The sequence below is a fragment of the Phaenicophaeus curvirostris genome, chromosome 7 (genome assembly GCF_032191515.1).
Source record: "Phaenicophaeus curvirostris isolate KB17595 chromosome 7, BPBGC_Pcur_1.0, whole genome shotgun sequence".
Taxonomy (NCBI): domain Eukaryota; kingdom Metazoa; phylum Chordata; class Aves; order Cuculiformes; family Cuculidae; genus Phaenicophaeus; species Phaenicophaeus curvirostris.
In genome coordinates, this window is record NC_091398.1 from 34,771,789 (window position 1) to 34,790,938 (window position 19,150).

The 19,150-nt window shown below is 40.7% G+C and overlaps 1 protein-coding gene across 1 annotated transcript in view; it reads left to right on the forward strand.

Moving 5' to 3' along the window:
* MGAT5 (alpha-1,6-mannosylglycoprotein 6-beta-N-acetylglucosaminyltransferase) overlaps positions 1-19,150 on the forward strand; it is a 133,147-nt gene that overhangs the window by 30,979 nt on the left and 83,018 nt on the right. Inside the window, exon 2 of the mRNA XM_069861543.1 lies at positions 17,663-18,050. Coding sequence (XP_069717644.1) covers positions 17,813-18,050 — 238 coding nt within the window. The 5' untranslated portion in view covers positions 17,663-17,812. The remainder of the gene's footprint in view (positions 1-17,662; positions 18,051-19,150) is intronic.

The following is a 19,150-nucleotide window of genomic DNA, read 5'->3' on the forward strand; positions in this document are numbered from 1 at the left end:
TTTCTGACACACTTTCTGTGAGGCTGTTTTCATCCTGGATAGAACATGATTATTTGAACAGGCAAACACCCTCCCCCCCTTTCTAATCTCAATTTAGTGTAACATGATTTTTCTCTGCCTTTCACAGCTGAGTGGTTGCTTTGCTGACAGCTCTTACTTTCTGTATTTTCCTGTATGTACTAGTTTAACCGTGTTCCCCTCAGTCTTCCTTCCATTCCTGGTGTCCCCATTGAGATATAATCTTGTCTTTACTTTCCCAGTCTCCCCATCCTGATTGGCATCGAGGGCTTGTGTCCTCCCTCCACCTGAGCCGCACGCTGCCCACTTTTGCCATTCCTATCAGAAAAGAGACTGTAAAAAGCCACGTTTTTCTTTCTCCCTCGTTCCTCCCTAACACAGATGAGAATTTCTCCTTCAGTTCTGGCAGAACTACTCCACCATCCTTCTCCTCAGGTCCTTTCTGCAAATCCTACTTTGCTGTGATGTCCACAGGAAGAAAAGCAAGAAGAAGCGAGAGTCCCAGTCCCGTTAGCGCTGCTTCCTACGCTTTCTTTCTTTGTGCTTCCAGTCCGTCCACTCGTTCTTATCTGGATTTGCACAGCTTGGCTGCTGGGCACAAGGCATCTCTTTGCCCTTGGTACCATCCTATGACAAGCCAAAGTCTCCTGATCCATGTGTAGGACTGACCGTAATGCAAATACCCGTCTGGGAGGGCAGGTCTGACTTAAAAAGTCCTGTAGGACCAGGATGACATTTTCACTTCTGTACTCCAGTGAAATCCAGCCACTTGGCTTGGACATAACAGTTATGATACTTTCTTTCGTTTCTTTTGTTGTTCTGCAGGCTGTACTGTATTGTGCAGTTTGATGCATTCATGTACCTAGAATAGAACTTTCCTGACAGAAAAATACATGTAAGAATCGCAATGGGACTTACAAAATATTTGGTCAGGGTTGTGCGATTTTTGTGATTCACAGGAATCACATTTAATTTGTGTATTTTTTTTTTTTTCATGTATGTATTACTTGAGTTTCGTGCTGTGTCCTTTCATCTTCTGTATTGACTCAAACCCTCCTGGCTAAGTAGCCTTTAACAATAATGTCAGGTGAGCTGGTTTCTTCCTCTTTCTACTTTAATTCGAAGCTTAAGTCAGATGGAGCTGAATGTGGATTATCTGTGTCACTGGAATTTGTAACCAGCCTTATCTTCTTACAGATTTTATTATTCCTTTAGTTTCTTTTCATTATGTTTTCATTGTAAGTGGTACATAAAATCATGCAGTTTGTTGAAACCTGGGGGTTGTTGCTTTGCGTCCTTGCATTGATTCATTCTTTTTTTGTTTGGCGTTTGATTTGGTTTTGTCTTGTTTTAGCCAATCCTATTTAATTGCTTTTCTTGAAAAGTTATACAAGAGGTATTAATTCTAATATTCTTTCCAAACCTGATTGTCTGACAGTTTCTTACCATATTAAAATAAAAAATAAATCAGTGGAGGAGGAAGAATAGGAAATGTTAGTGAATACGTTTTTATGTAAAATAAATTGAATTTGGTGGATGACTTTTTTCATATTTATGCAACACTGAGTTTAAAAATGAATTCTTGTCAAGGTTCTTGAATAAAAATTGAGGGGTATCTGGGCGCCTTTCCCTTTTTTAAAGGGAAAACCTATCTTTCTTCTTTGAAAACAAGATACCTGAAAACAGGTATCTTGTAGTTCGCTGAAGTGTGGAGAGCTTCTTGGTATTGGTTTTGCTGACCCTTCTCTAAGGCTTGCTGGTTTGCATTTTCAGTCTCCCTGATGTTTATTTGCTTGCAGTGTTTGCAATGTCGCTCCAGTTTTGCTCATGAAACTTTTTGGATAGTTATCTTTCACCCACTGCTAATGTCAGATCTTTTTTTATTCTTCCTACCGTCTTTGTCCTTCAAACTCCTTTCTCCCTGTCCCCTGAAAAGACTGAAAAATCAACTCAAGTAGGGTAAAATGCCAGTCTACCAGGTTATCTTTTCATTATCATGGAGTCTTGAAGGTGGTTTTCTTATGTATTTTTGTAAAGCACAGTTTACAAAAAAGTCCTTTGTGGGTTTTTTACATTACTGTAAGTATATGTGTGAATTGCTTGTCTCATGTTGTGCATGTTTGTTAAAAAAACACTTAAAGTTTTGTTTCCCACTAAGCTTCTTATTCTAAGGTGATAAAAATGCTCCTGTTTGATTGTTGAGAATTGCCTCAGAGATGGCTGGCCCTCAGTGGAGAATGGAATGTTTTTACACCTAGTACATTATAATACTCAAAAGCTAAATAACTAGAATTTCTGTTATTCTTTTAAGAGGCTGGTACGATATCAGATTTGGTTCTTTACTTTGAGAGAAAATGTAAAAAAAAAAATCAAGTAATAATTTTCCCTACCCCCCGAAAGACTAAAACATCAACTGAAGTGGGGAAAAATACCGATATATTTTTTCATTACCATGCTGGGGTGGGGACCCACAAAGGTGAGTTTTCATCCCATTTTAATTGAAAATGCTAGGGAACTAGGCGATAATGTGATAGAAACATAGTGCATTTAGATGTATAAAATAATTTAAGAGGTATTATATACAAACTGGTGCTTATAGGAGATTGGTAGGAGGAGATTTCAAGGCATTTGGGACAAATATTTCTACCAATGCAATTTGTAATGCTTGCCTGTGAGGCTTCCCATGCTTCACCATCCCTTTTGTGGCACCTAGGTAGCTCTCAAAAACATTTCTTTGGGTAAACATGCATTCAGTTGCTCTGCTATTAACTGAGGCAACTGTTGCAAGTGAAACTCTACCTGTATTAGAGCGTAACAAGCCGTACACCTTCTTAACTTCAGTGGCCTCTGGTTTGCAGTCATAAATCACGAGCCACTGCAGTCGGTGCATTGAGCATTGTGCAGGTTGCAAGAGAGCTGAAAACATTGACCTTTGGTTTATGACACAGATAGGTTTGTGTGGTGTCTTTTCTCCTGGTCAAGCTGGTAGAACCTTTCTCTGGTTTATAGTCCTCTTATCTACTTCAGTTTATTAAGGAAGATAATGATGTGACAAGATGGGGTTTGCTTCTTGGTGCGTAGCATTGACCCCTTTAAAAGCCAAAGCAGAACTCAGGTTCAGGCTTCACGAGTAGCACACCTCACAAATCGGGATGTCATGCTTTCAGTCGAACTCACAAACCTTATCGCATCTATACAACGAGTCTTTGGTGGTTTTTTCTTTTGTTGGATTTGGAGTTTGAAGGTCAGAGGACATTTAAACCAAGGGGTAGAGAGAAGGCATGAGATATTTAAATCATGCGTGATAACGAAATCTGAAAAATCATACCCAGCAAAATCATTCTGTTCTCTAGCAGTAGGTGCTTCTTGATCTGTGCTTACATAAAAATGCAGAAAGGATGTTATACAAGTGTTTCTTTGGTTGACACTCACTACGCAGCCACCTGTTAAAACATAACGGTGTGGATGATACTCGGTATGAGATATGAAAGCTTTGCTGCCTCAGATGAAGTGTGTTTACTAACCTTCAGAAAGCAGATTTTGTTGTTAACAAAGGAGAATTTGAAAGCCCCATAAAGTGAATGCATACAAACTTTGAAAACCATACATAGGCTGGAAGATAGTACTGTGCTGGTAATAGAAATAGAGCAGCCGGCTGATTTGTTCTGCAGGAAACTTTACTCGCTGTGTACGCCCCAAACTACAGCTGTGGGCAAGGGTGGGTTTAAAAACATGTTCTTTCTTTCATCTGTCTTCAGATTTAACAGCATCAAAACCCCCCTCTTGACAATACGTGTATTGTCGGAACAGGGAGGGGAATTTATTCTCAAAATAAACCATGAAGAAACTACTAGAAGTTGCTGGAGTCTGTAAGGACGGTTAGTTCTGTCTCTGCTGTCACTTGTGGTTAGAAATGTGGGTACACAGTGTTGCCGAGTCTTCTGCCTACGTGACTCTGCGTATGAAATGTGTTGAAGAGGATGGCTGTTTTGGAACACTTGGAAGTATTACTTACAGTTTTGAAAAACATAAATTTAAGGGAGTAATTATCACTGACCACATGGAAGAAGGTGTAATATTCACCAAATTATTTAAGTAGTTAATCTGATCCTTCCTGAGTTGTAAATGTTTCATATTTTCATAATCCTGCATGTAAATCTCTCATACACTCTTGCAGGGTCTGTTCCTGTTATTGTCTCTGGCACCCTCTTACTGCCTGTGCAGCAACCTTAACATAGATCCATAATGTCCTGTGCAAAGATAACTTTGTCTTGTCCCTGAAGACTACTGAGAGCTATAGAAATTATACTTAAGCATGTCAATACTTGTAGTGGAACAGATCTTATCTGCACAGTGAACAGCCAGATCCTTGTGACTTAAATCAATGCACTTGTTTGGCAGGTAAATTGCATTTTTTTCATAAAGTTGATGTCTTGAGAAAACTAACAAAATAACATTGACGAATAGTAGTTATGATGTATCCCATTATCTTGGGTAATTTATTTAGGGAAGGTCTTGATAAAGGAAGCTCTAATCACTGTTTGGCTTTCTCGTAAATGAAAACCTTCAAGGTAAAAGCTTTACCAGCTGAAGTACATCAGGAAATACTTGTAACTCTTTTGACAAGTGAACTATTTCTTCTATCAATAGTTAGTCCTGTTTATATATGGAAACTTAACAGATACACTTTACCACTTGCACTTGTAATCTCATTTGTCTCTGTTGGCATATCACTCCTAGTGTTGATTTAGTATTATTTAATATACTTTGAACTGTTTCCTTGATCTTGTGTGACCCTGTGTATTCAGCCATTCAGTTTGTTTGGCCACTGTCTGTCAGGTTGTTCTGTTTAGTACCTTTGCATCCGCTTAAGGTAGGTTTTGTTTGCTTGTTCTCTTAGGCTTGCCTTGAAATGTTTTGTCACCTCATCTTCTCACTTACAAACACACATTTGTTTTTCTTCTCCCTGCCTCGCTTCTCGGTTTCTCAACCAGCTGAATACTTGGTCTTTCTTACAATTTCACCTCCCCAACACACACCATCTTGATTTTCAAGCTGGTTTTCCCCCTTCCTACTGTTTTTTTTTCTCTACAACTTAATTCTTGTATCTCCTATTCTGCAGTTGCGTTGATTTAGAATCATAGAATCATAGAATAACCAGGTTGGAAGAGACCCACCGGATCATCGAGTCCAGCCATTCCCATCAAACACTAAACCATGTCCCTCAGCACCTCGTCCACCCGTGCCTTAAACACCTCCAGGGAAGGTGACTCAACCACCTCCCTGGGCAGCCTGTTCCAGTGCCCAGTGACCCTTTCTGTGAAGAATTTTTTCCTAATGTCCAGCCTAAATCTCCTCTGGTGGAGCTTGAGGCCATTCCCTCTTGCACTGCACAGGGTTGTTGTGCCCCAAGTGCAGGACCCGGCATTTGGCCTTGTTAAACCTCATGCCATTGGACTCTGCCCAGTGGTCCAGCCTGTTTCTGCACCCATGAAATGCTGATGACATTTGTAAATTCTCGTTCATAATTAAAAGGCAGACGAGCTTAGTTTTCCTATTGATACTATTTATCTGGCATCTGTTATACTTGAAATGTGTGAATACAGAATTTCTGCCTCGTTGATTTTTCTAGTCTAATTTCCCAATGAAAGAAGGCTCTTTCAGTCATCCAATTCATTCCCTCGTAACTTCCAATTCTTCTTGGAATTCCAGTCAAACTGATGGTGAAGTTTCTGCAAGCTTTCTGTAAACGAGTAGGTGGCTCAGAAGGCCCCTGCTGGCACAGTAACAAAAGACAAGGAATTAGAAGAGATGGCAAAAAAAATAGCATGCGCAAAACTAAATTGTTGCTCTTCTTTGAACTATTTATTTGCCTTTCGTTATGATGGTTAGATGGCTGTAAAATGGATCCTGGGTAGCCTTAGCATGTTACCGTACTGCAAGAATTCAAGAAACCATTTTTAATATGGTTATTGCTCATTCAAAGCTGATCTCTGGTTTCAAATGTGTCCTGCCCTCAGCTGGCAGGTAACTGCAGATTTACTGTAACCAGAATACTTGTAAAGGAAGGGGTAGGGCAGTTTGTATACCATTTTGGCCGTTACTTGAGAGAATAGCTGCAGGTAATTGATGCAAGGATTTATTTTCTTGGCAGTTTCTGTGATGATATGAATGAGTTCAGTAGGTCAGAGTAGTTCAGCGTGTTTCCAAACGTAGGTCTGAATGAGACACGCTTTAAGTGAATTGACAACCCTGCTAATAACACTTTGGTTTATGTTGTTTGGGGTACTGTTGGAGATCACAAACTGAATTCCTCTTTAATGAAAATATTCCAGGAATGCCAATAATGTCCTCGAGCTGTTGGCATAGGGTCGCTAAGACCAATCCACAGCCCTGTCCTCCAGCACTGACACCCACACCCCTGAGCTGAAATGCCTGCAGTGTGAATGTCAGGTCCTCAAAACTTATCATTCAGTTTGGCAGATCCATTCCTGTTCTGCTGTTGCACTACTGTAAATAGAGATTTTGAGACCTGAGGTGTGATTTTTCTGTCTATTAAAGACAACCTTCAGGCTTCATCTCCAGGTTTATTTAAGGATAACTTTCTTGTGTAAATTCTAACTAGATCCTTTGAGAAGGAAGAGGAAATTGATGACCATTCAAGCATTTGATATTGTAAATAATTAAATTTGCCAAAATGTTAATGTTTACATTTTCTTTGGAACTGTACTGCAGGAGGAATAAAGGCTTGCTTTCAGCACTGAAAGTGAAGCTATTTTTGCTACCAAACCTTGAATGAGAGTATTGACAATAGCCTCAACAAAACCTGCTTTGGAAAGGAGGCCTTTCAGGTAATTTTGATGATTTATAAAAGGTCTTGAGGCATTAAAGAAACTTCATTACCCAAACCATTGCTGCACTGTGGACCAGAACCAGCAGATGAAATTGCTTTCTGAAGCAATAGTAGGTTATAGCTGTCTAGAGGACTTGAAAACTTGAGAGTGAGAGAGGCTAAAAAGAAGAACGTTGTTGTTAATGATGGGTTATAAGCAGTGAAGAGAGCTTATGGGATTCTGCATCCTTCCTTGAGTACTATGTTGTGCAGTACTATGCAGTACTATGTTTTCCACGTACTCAAAGCAGTTCATAAGCTGTGCCCTACAGTCTACTGAGTACAGCTTATATATTTACAAAGAAAGCTTGTGTAGTTCATTATAGCCTGTGGATAACTGGAAAGCTGATGGCCTTCCAGCAGCACGGTGGACAGGTTAGAATGTGGTCTGGCTGTCCTTTGAAATGCTGTTGTGTCATGGCCAAGTCATCTGGTATTTGTTATGGTTCATGGTAAAGCTTTAAAATACACAGCAGCATGGTGAGAATTCTGTGTGGAGAGGTTTTATGTGGAGGCTCATGTTGTTACTATTTGCTTACAGCTGGGTGGATCAGAAGTGCACTAGACAAAGCTTTTGTCTAATGCTTCCTCTAAGAGTTGCCCTGTGGTTCTCTTGCAATAAGTTAGCTGGTCCTGTGCTTTTGGAGGAAAAGCATCACTTTCAAGCCCTAATATTGCTTTAAAATTGTCTCGTGTGACTGTAGGTTTCTGAATGAGCTTTATTGAATATGCACAGAACTCCCATGTATTTTGCTGTAAACATTTGACAGTGGGAATGCAGTGCTTGTGATCATTGTTATGTTTTAACAAAAGGGTGAGCTGTGTAGCTTTGCTGCTGTTGCTGGGCCAGTAACACAGTAGGAACTCATCAGTTAGAACGGGATAGAGGTTTTTTTTACTACTATGCAAAGGTGAGCTCTGTGTGACAAATTATTGCTACTTACAAAGAGAAATAAGAAATATTAGCAGCTTTCATGTCAATAAAAGTGCTTTTCTTATAATTGGTGGTGTCAGCTGTCGATAAGTACCAGTGTTGATCGACGGGACACACAGGCATATAGGGTAAAATATTTTGTTCTCCTACTAACTTTCAAATTAGATATGAAGCAAATTGCAATTTCATCCTTTTCAATAATAAAGAGAACGGCTTAAATGCAGAAACCGGAGCAGTGGAATAATGGGCAGCATGGTTGCTTCCAAAGAGGTGACTGTGTTGAAATTTTAATTCCATTAGATTTTGTGCTGTGGAGATGCAGCTTGTATTTTCAGCCGTTTGTCTGGCCACATAAGCTGGAATGTGTTCAAAATGCTTGCCAAGAACAAATCCGTTGGAAGAAATGTTATACTTTGACCCAGGTTCAAGATGTTCTAAAGCAACAAGAAATAAATATTTCTGAAGACTTCTTTAATGTTCAGCTTAGATGGTTGTGGGGGTTTTCCTCCCTATGAGCTGACATACACTTGCTTAATAGCATGCACGTACTAGTTTCCTATGTATTTCTTTCTACTTTCCCTCTATTTTTACTTGACTCTTCTATTTTTTTCCATTGGCACTTGTCCTTTGCTGAAAGTTTGTGCGTAGAATCCTGTAGCGACAATTTATTTAAAAGCAATTTAATAAGAATTTTGTTTTGTTTTGATTATCCACCATTCCCTAGCAAATCATAAGAAACTAAAATAAGGGTGTTTTCTCACACAGATGTATTTATAGTTTTCTGTCTTTTATCTTTGAAAAACTTTTTCAATAAGATGCAAGGAGTATTTTGAGCGTGAACACGCTTGGGTCTTTCCTTACAATTTGTACTTTTCGGCTGTCTGTCTGGAGCCCTGCGTAGTTGCTGGAAACTACATTTAGTGTCTTGACCACCAAGTTGACAAAGGATGATAGTTGGGCATCCATATCGATGAGAGCTTACTTGCTGAATACAAAGGACTTTTTGACTTCGCTCTGTGAGTTGGACAGAGCTGCTGTTGAGAGTAACTTGTTTTTTCTCTTGGACAGACTGCAAGATGTGATCTAACAGGCTGATTTGTGGTTAATAGCAGTGGGTGAGACTGGAGCCTGGAGTATCTGCTTGATGCGAGAAATGAGCTAATGGATCCGATGTCTGTATAGTAATCTTATTTCTTCTGGGAGTGCTTAGTAATTTGGGTGCTTTGATTATAAGCTGAATTAGATTTTATTATTCATTTAAAAAAAAGTTTTCTGAATAATTTCATAGTGAGACTTGTAACTCTTGCTACCACAGTTAAACATGTTCCAAAGAGACAGGAGAGAATTCCCAGAAACCAAGTTGCACACAACATGGAAGCAGGAAGCTTCCATGTGATCTGAAAAGTAAGAGACCCAGCTTCTCAGCAGGTGCCGTGTTTATGCCTTTCAGCAGACAAACGCCAAGTGTAAAATCCAGAATGACCTCAGAGGGTGTCAGGTATTAGCCTTTGACTGAGGGCAGATGGGAGGAGGGAACAAGAAAAAGGTATGTATGCACACTGGAAATAGGACTTGTGACCAAGAAATTTTATCCTACTTTTGAAATTCATTAAGATTAATGAAGTAAAGGTTTGCTTTTTCCATTACAGAGGACTCTTGAAGGCATGAGAGCATACTCTTTTCACTGGTTTTAGGGATGTTGTATATGCTTTCTCTAAGTCTTAGGGGGATTGGGGCTTTCAACCTCCGGAAGTTACTTTCTTGTAAAACTTTAAAAAAAAAATTATGATGCCTTTACATACACTACCTGGAGTGTTTTGAATCATTGAACAATATTTGAACCACAAGGATTGCAATCTGTAGGGATTTTTCTTTATGATTTTCCTATAATCGTTTTTTCCTTTGCCTTCTGTGTAAAACTTCCACTCTTTTTTACTCTCTCCTCCATGAAATATCAGGGTAAGGAAACAACATGAAAGGAAGAACATCTGATGGTTTAATTTCTGCAGGACTGAACTACAGAAGATTATGGGCTTAGTAGAAAACTAGAAACATTTCGGAGTGCTCTGTGAAACCACAGACCCACATGGGGAAATGATGCCACCCAAACTGTTTCTAGTGGAGATTTTTTTTTAAGTGAAGGCGAGCTGCTTGCTCAAGATAAAAATTTATTTGATTTTGTGGCATCTTACCAAAGGCTGATTTTTTTTTTTTCAACTTCCATCCCACCACCTCCTGCCAATTCCTACTACATGCACACACAGAAAAGCAAACGTGCCCTCCCCCACCCTAAAAAAAGCCCCAAACACAGAGTATTTATACTCTACTCTCCCTCAGTCCATCTGTCCTGCTTCTGCTGTTGTGACCCAGTGTTGTTCTGCTTTTCACACTTCATGGGATTGCATCCCAAATTGCCACTTCAGGCACAGCGCTGTTTCAGCTGTGGATGGGTGGTGCGAGAGGAGACGTAGTGACATCTGTCAGCTAGGAGAAAAGAATGGGTTGGCAGAAGTGTTGCTCAAAATAAAGTTGAGCAGCAGAAGGAACAGCAAAACTAAGACTCTGTAATTCAGCTGAGGAAATGGGTTTATGCATTTGTTTTATACTGAAGAACTTAAATTATAAAATGTACATTTAGCAGAAGTGTGTGTAAACATCTGTTACCAGATGAGTCTGGAATAGTTGCATGGTTTTTCAGCTCTTCCATTGAGTGGCAGAATGGAGGCTGCCTGTGAGGTATGTAGGGAACGTGCACACCTTCAACCAGCTGGAAGCCTCACCTACACCTTGGATTTGCAGCTGTGGGTTAATACTATCAGCTTTGCTAGCGTGTTTCTGCACCTTCCAGAACATGCTGTCATGAATCTTGCCTTTAATAGAACTGATCACAGCTGAGTGATTGAAGTTTAAGATAAACAAAAATGTTTTGAGGTGCCTTAAAATTTATTAATTGAACTATTGAAATAAATTGTTTACTGATTAGTTGTTGAAATCAGTGGAGTCTTGTGGACTAAGTTATAAACGAACTGTGATCTGATCACAGAATTGTAGAATGGTTTGGCTTGGAAGAGACCTTAAAGACCATCCAGTTTCAACCCCAATCCCCCTGCCATGGGCAGGGACACCTCCCACTGGATCAGGTTGCTCAAAGCCTCATCCAGCCTGGCCTGGAACACTTCCAGGGATGGTGGTATTTTCCCTCTTTTCAGAGTAATCACCAAGTTGGTATTTCATTTCTTCTGAGGTCTTGTAAAATGTTACATTGCTGACTTGATCTCTTGGAAGGAAAAAGAAAAAATAGCAGCTCCTGTAAGTTCTCAGGGTTGCAAGGCAATAGTTTTCTATCTTTGTTGCTGTAAGTCAGTCGGGCTGGGAGGGCAGGATCCAGCCCTTCTTGCCCTAAGCAGGCGTGGAGTCAGCCTCTGATTGTCCTACTGTTTGCCCTCCACTCTCTGCGTTTGACACAGTCAGCAACTAAATGGCAGCTGAAGCGTTTCTGAGCTTTCAGGGTTATGGTTGAGGGCCCAGAGTTCTGTTTAGATGTGTGGATGGTTTCATGTTGATAGAGCATATTTCCGAAGTTTATTGGGTTTTTTTTACTGGAATGAAAAGGTGCGTGGTACAGAGCTACTTGATATGGTATGAGCAGAGGTCGTGTTGAAACTGAAGTAATCTTATCAGAAATCAGGCTTCGTATTTCTTCTCTAATCTAGATTACCCTTTCTTATCTTCTACCAACACAGTGTAGGCCTGTTCTTTGTTATCACTGGACTGTATTGAGTAGTAAACTGTAGTTTATCCCATTGTTAAAGCTGTATTTTGAAAGAAGGAAAGGTGGATTCAGCCTCCAGGAGGACTGAAGAAAGGCAGCATCTTGCAATAAGTAAAATTAAGGCGCGGGGGTGTAAGGAGAGTGGTCAGCAGGAATTGTACTGTTTTAGAACACAGATTGGCCAACTAGGGTGTGACATCTGCTGAGATATTCCCACAGGAACAGAGAACTGCAGTACCAGGAAATCCACTAATTTGCATTCAGCATAGTGCACATCTGTTTAGGCGATGCAGCTGCGGTAGATAGTGGTTAACATCAGCCTGGAATCCTAGTTTATGTATATATTGAAGCATGTCTGGCTTAAACTATTAAAACCCAGCAGTCCCACTTGGACTCATTACGCTTTATGCCTAGAAAGGAGGTTTTAGAGGGTTGCTTGTCCCTTTTAAGGTACGTTATGTTAGCTTCTGCGTGAAGCTTGACTCCTGGCATATCTAAGCAGATAAGTCCTGGGATACGGCAGGTGTTTTCACTCACCGCTGTCTTTTGTGGCTGTAGCTCTGGTGTGTTGGCAGACCACTGGACTGACGTTTGAATTATCGTTAACACACCCTTTCTAAGAAGAGAGAGAATTCACATTTTTGTTTGTCCTCTGTTGGTCTGTAACAAGTTCTTCTACGCAATCCAACAGTTGTGAACAGCGGTGCAGCGTGCCCTCTTCAGAAAACAATCTGGAAAATAGGCGAGTGTTTGCCTTAGGATCCTGATGTGTAGGTTTTTAAGAGCACCTCTTTGAGCTGGTTGTGATACAGTAACAAATTGTGTGAGGTCAGGCATGATGTTGCAACTGAATAGGTGTTGTCTGTGTATAGATATATGTAGGAAGAGAATGAAATTGCTGTGACTGGGGGTGTAGAAGGCTGATGAAACAAACCAGTTTTAAACCAGCTTTAAACTTTATAACAAAACTTCCAGATTGATGCTTATTAATAATGCATGTTGCTAATGGCTTGTTCTTACTCATTCCTCGTCATTACCACTGCATAGTCAAAGCAATTAGTCTGTAACAATCTCATTATAAATTAATTGTGAGCACGCAGTACCACAGAGTTGGTGCGTGTATTTAGTACTGATAGCTGTGGTCCTTGATGGTGAGATGTTCGAGGCTGTCATGGGTGCCTTTTCTTGTTGCCTCACAATTTTAGTTCAGCTTTTGCTGCTATTGAAAGAAAAGCCAGGGAGGTGTGTGTGGAGAAGTGTGTGCAAATCTCAAGGTTGCACTTCATCAGTGGCTAATAATTGACCATCACTAAGTGCTTGGGCCCGTGCTCTCAACTCTTGCCAGTATTTTCAAGGTGTTGCTTCTTATCTCATATCTAAGCTGCTTGTGTTAACAAGAGGAGCCTGTAGCTTTCACTAAAGTTTCTAGTAATTCTACAAGCATAAGAAACCAGAATTTGTTCTTGGCCAGATTTAATTCTACCAAGGCTTTAGCTTTTCTAATGGGCTGCTCCAGCAATTTGCCTGTATTCCTCCCAGGCTCCCTTTCCTTACTTCTGCCCTCTGTAGGCTTCCTTTTTGCGTTTGAGTTGGTTCTGGAGCTGTTTGTTCATCCATGCAGTCCTCCTGGGGTTTTTGCCTGACTTCGTATTTGTTGGAATGCATTGCTTCTGACCTCAGAGAAGGTAATCCTTGAATAGTAACCAGCTTTCTTGGGCGCTTCTTCCCTCTAGGCTTTCATCCCTGATACCCTGCTGAGCAGTTCCCTAAAGAGTCCAAAGTCTGCTCTCCTGAAGCTCAGGGTAGTGAGAGTTTGCTGTGTGCCATCCCTGCTGCCCTAAGGATCTTGAACTTCACCATTTCTTGGTCATTGCAGCCAAGGATTCCCTTGAGCTTTACATTCCCCACTGACCCCTCTTTGTTGGTGAGAACAGGGTCCAGCACAGCACCTCTCTTCATTGCCTCTTCTGTCACATGGAGAAGGAAGTTATCATCAAGCACTCCAAGAAACTCCTGGATTGTTTGTGCCCTGCTGTGTTGTCCCTCCAACAGATATGGGATGGTTGAAGTCTCCCATGAGGACCAGGGCTTGCGAACACGAGGCTGTGCCTATTTGTCTATAGAGAGGGCCTCACCTGCTCACTCTGCCTGGTCCAGTGGCCTGTAGCAGACCCCCCAGAATAATGTCACCTGTCCCTGCCTTCCTTTTAATCCTGACCCATAGTCTCTCAGTCAGCTCCTCATCCATACCCTGGTGGAGCTCCGTGCACTGCAGCTGGTCACTGATATAGAAGGCAACACCCCCTCCTTGTCTCCCTTGCCTGTCCTTCGGAAAGAGCCTGTATCCTTCAGTTCTGAGACTCCAGCCACAAGATCGTTCCTCCACCTCTCAACGAGGCCAATGAGATAATAGCCTTGCAGTCATGCGCACATCTCTAACTCCTCCTCTTTACTCCCCACCCTACGTGCGTTTGCATAAAGGAACTGAAGCTGGGTCCAGACGAAGCTGTCTGACTGGCAGAAGGTCCTTCGTGTTGCTCTTCAGGAGTTCTCCTGCTGACCTCTGTTCCTTCTTCAGGCTCTGGGAATCTGTTGCTGGCGCTGGCATCAAACTGGTGGGAGTGGGATGGATTGAGGTCCTCCTTCCCTGGCAACTTCGGTTTCTTGATATGATTCTGAATAGCATGAGCCTTTCTTTGCCGTGATGAAATAGGCAAGTTAATGTTATCCTCCATAAGTACTGAATTGTCCAGCTGTTGAGCAGTATTTTATTAAATATAAGAGAGGAAAATGTGGGTTTGGTGAAGCTGTTTGAAATACTAAATATACAAAAGCTATTGAAGTGCCTATGGAAGTGAGTGTAAGGTCGGCCCTTTTCCAAAGACATATGCTAATAATTTTTGGTAAGGGTAGAGACAGTTCTCTTAAACTGTGACCTTTATCACAAAGGGTATAACTGGTCTGTTTGAAAATCAATCCGAAACAAAACACCAGTGTTCAGTTGTGGTGAGATTCTGGCTGGTTAGAGTTGAATTTAAGGAAAACATAACAAAGCTGATCGTTATTAAAAGGTTTTTTTGCCTTTTCTCTTCTCTTTTACCCTGTTTTTCACATTTGGCTCTTAGTTTTGGTGTATTAGCTACTCTCAGTACATCGGGAGGTATTATCTTCCTAGCGGTTTCACAAGCAGCTTCACAACTATGACATATCCAGATCCCAGAGTTGTGCTGGAATGATTTCAAGGGCTGTCTTAGTGAGGCCACCTCTTTCAAAAGCCTTAGAAAACCCCAAATGTCTGTCATTCTTTAGAGCCATGTAGGAGCATGTGCTCCCATGTCCTTTTTATCTGTGACTCCTATGATGCATTTTGGAGACTAGACTAGGAAAAGGCCTTGATAGTTAACAGAACCGGCTCCTGTGAGAACATTTACAAGCCAAGGGGGAGAATAAGGAACATATTCCACCACCTTAAGTTAAGAAGTGGTTTGCTTAGTATAGGCAGAGAGATAACTAGTCAGCAGGCACCATCAGGGTCAAGGAGTGATCACAGCAGATGTGTCTGTATTGCTTCAACTGGTGCATACACTGAAGTCAGTGTGGGTATGTATTCAGTCATGGAAGTGGTGGGAAGCACAGAGATTCCTCCCCTGGGCACTTTACAAATCTCCACAACCACCAGCAGTGCTGTAAAGTTAATTAACAAGTATGTGGTGTTGGGCATTCATCAAGTTGTGAGCTACTGGGCTGCACAAATGGCAGTAAATGGCTGATTTGGGGTTTTTTTTGCTTTTAGCACTTGAAGTAGTGAGGACCATTCTTCCATCTGTCAATGAATTTTTGTCCTTTCTTATGGAGAAACTTCTAATATTTGCTATCTGCCTTCTTACGGTTATAGAGTGGGTTTAAGTTTTTTTTTCTATTGATAAACGGAGTAGAAAAGGCAGCAGCTGTGTTTAAGTAGATCATTCCCATAGGATAAACACAATGCCAGTTTTTGTAATTACCCTTATTTCTGTTCTAGAACTTTTTTTAAAAAAAACCAACTGTGAAATACTTGCATTTTTAATTGCTGTTTTTAATGATAGTTATGTTCTGTGCGATTTTTTTGCTAGACAATCAGTCATAAAAAATCATTAGCACTTGTCTGTTAAAACATGATGGTGATAGGGTTACTTTTTTATTCAGTGTTTTGCACTTCACAGACAACTGATAATTGGGGAAGAAACGTTGACTGTTATAACCACAGATCTGATTGCTGGAGAGGATGCTGTTAATTCTTACGTGAAACAATAATTGAGGGAGCTAACATTGACTCTTTCTGATTTCTTTTTAAAGTTGTGATGTTGTTTTAAAGTATAGAATTTTCTATATTCTTTCACACCAGATATTGTAAGAGGTAAAACATTCAGCTTTAGTGAAATAATAATACTCTACTTTTTAGTTAGCCCAAGAGCATCCAAAGGCTACAGCCAAATAAACTGAAAGAAGTGAAACTTCCCTCTGCCATTCCTTGGAAAATTAACTTAAGTTCATGTGAGAAGCATTAAACAGGGTTTTTCATTTTCTCTGATGAGACCATTCATTTTCTTTATTGAGATATTTTAAGTTCGGAAAAAGTCAACTTGAAGGCTTGACTTGAAGTCTTTTTCACTGTACTTTGAATTCGGGTTTTTTGCACCATTCCTCCTTAAGCAAAAGATGGCTACAAATTATTCCTTTAGCAACTTGAATGCTTGGTACTGTTGCTGCCTCGCCTGCTTTTAGTTTGTTATGTAATGCACATTCATTTCTCAAATCGATAGTGATCAATAATGCTAAATGCACACACAAGACATTTTGGAAGATAAGTGGTCCGAAGGCATTTCTGTCCTTCACAGAAGTGTTGGTTCAGCTGAAAGCAAAAGATCTAAAGAGGGGTTTTAACGAACAGGAGCACTGCTAGTAGGCATCTGTGTAATTATCCTATTAAAACAGAGCAGCATCTGCATTATCTGTGCAAGTGCAGAATGGCAGGGAACATTATGTTCTCTAATCCTGTCTGGGAGCATTATGAAGTTAAAAGGATAACATTTTACCGAATCTGTCTCTTAACATCATAGGTTACACTTAATTACCTTTTAATTACCTTTCTTCTCATTGGGTTTTATGCTAAGGACCCTGCCTCCAGCCCTCATCACAGAGCCTTTCTTGCCTTTGGGTTGTTTATGTGAGGTTTTGTCTTTGAGTTTACCATGAAGAGATGGTCCTACTGTGTCTTGAAGGATGTTACTACAATTCTTTTTCCTTAGTTTGTGAAAAGCTCCATGGATACTTATTTTATAAACAAAAGAGATGTTGTAGCATTCAGAAGTCCATGTTTTGAACTTAGTTGCAAAGAGCAAAAATCTATATTTTCTATATGGGCTATATTTTATGAATAAGGAGTAACTATGCATGGCAGAGGCCACACAGGAGCAAGAGGAGTTTAGATTATTCCAGCCTCCCGACTGCTCACAGTGTAAGCCAGGAGGGTGCATTGGCTTAAATAATGTAGATTCCTCTTTTCCTCTTTGCCCCTGAGGGAGTCTGATTTCCTGATCACCTATCTAGCCATATGCCGTAGCTCTTGCCAGGAACTCTGAGCAGCGTCAATGCCAGCTAAAATTACTTGTTTTCTGAGAACTGAATTATGTTGAAAACTGCCTTACATCGCTGTGCTGGCAACATCACAAAGTTTTGTGTGCATGCAGAAAAATGTAAAAGCAGCCATACCTTGAAATTCAGCTTAGAAACCACTTCAAGCATTGAATTTGATCCAGATACTAAGAAGTGTTCTGTACCTGCTCAGGCGCGTTGCTCCCGCTTTGTTCTTTTTCCAGTGCTTTTCTCAGCTGCTTTGTGCTCTGGCTCAAACACGACAATGCAAATACATACAAATTAAACATTTACAAAGAAAGCCTGTCGTCTGCTCCTGTTCTGTACCAGATGGAGTGAAGACCTCGGATAGTTGGTGAACACTTCTAGTATGTTTTGGTAACGATGCTTCTTTTCTTTCCTCTTGCAACAGGATGGAACTGAAATACGGATTTACGTTGACTAAGGAGCTGGAATGAGGCTGAATCCTGCTCTGTGATATTTATATACCTGGACCATGAACTTGCTGTTTGGCTTCATGCTTTAGGAACCGTTGTAGTAACTGTGTGAACTGTTGGGAACCATGGCATTCTCTCCATGGAAGCTGTCCTCTCAGAAACTCGGCTTTTTTCTGGTGACTTTTGGTTTCATCTGGGGAATGATGCTTCTGCATTTTACTATTCAGCAGCAAACACAACATGAAAGCAGTACAGTCCTGCGTGAGCAAATTTTGGACCTTAGCAAAAGGTACATCAAAGCATTAGCTGAAGAAAATAAAAACGTGGTTGATGGGCCGTACGTTGGGACAGTGACAGCATACGGTAAGTGCTTGCTCTAGGTTACACGATAATCTGCTTAAGATTTTTTATAAATTGTCCAAACATTTTGCTTCTTAATGCTGCTCAATTGACAGTGCTTTATACTGTGGATTTTCTGCACAGATGGAGAAAACAGTCTTCCCTTGTAAGTATGAAATGGAAGAAATTTTACATTTCCAGTCACTTGGAAATTAAATTGGCCACTAATTTATCCTACATCTGTCTAGTAGCTGTCTATGGTATGCCTCAGGTTATTTGTTAGAACTCCATTTAAAAAAGAATTCTTTTTGCCGTTTTCGAGAAACTGAGGAGGCTTTTCAGTTTGCTGTCAGTGATCTAAGAAGTTCCTTGTGGGAGAGCTGCCTTACTGATGAAGAGGAGACCTGCTCTGTTTCTTCCTTCTTTCCTATTCTTTCTTATTTCACTTGTTTGTTCGGTCAGTTTACTTAACGTTTAAGTTTATGTATCTGGGAGTAATCTTAAATTAAGCTTAAATCATAGAATCATAGAATCACCAGGTTGGAAGAGACCCATCGGATCGTCGAGTCCAACCATTCCCATCAAACACTAAACCATGCCCCTTAGCACCTCATCCACCTGTCTGTTAAACCCCTCCAGGGAAGGTGACTCAACCCCCTCCCTGGGCAGCCTGTTCCAGTGCCCAGTGACCCTTTCTGTGAAAAATTTTTTCCTAATGTCCAGCCTAAACCTCCCCTGGCGGAGCTTGAGGCCATTCCCTCTTGTCCTGTCCCCTGTCACTTGGGAGAAGAGGCCAGCACCCTCCTCTCTACAACCTCCTTTCAGGTAGTTGTAGAGAGCAATGAGGTCTCCCCTCAGCCTCCTCTTCTCAAGGCTAGACAGCCCCAGCTCTCTCAATTTGCCTCAGGGTAGAGAACTTTTTTGTGAGTTTCAGCACATTGTTTGGCAATAAGTTTTAATTCTTACTCTCTTCCATTTTGTACAATGCAAGAGTTAAGTTTATGTGCACATATGAGAGAAAGCATGTAGAAAAGCACGAAGCATATTACCAGAAAATATTATGGAAGTAAAAATATGAATATAATTCAATTTCAGGTGGACATTGCCCCTTTTCAATCTGATAA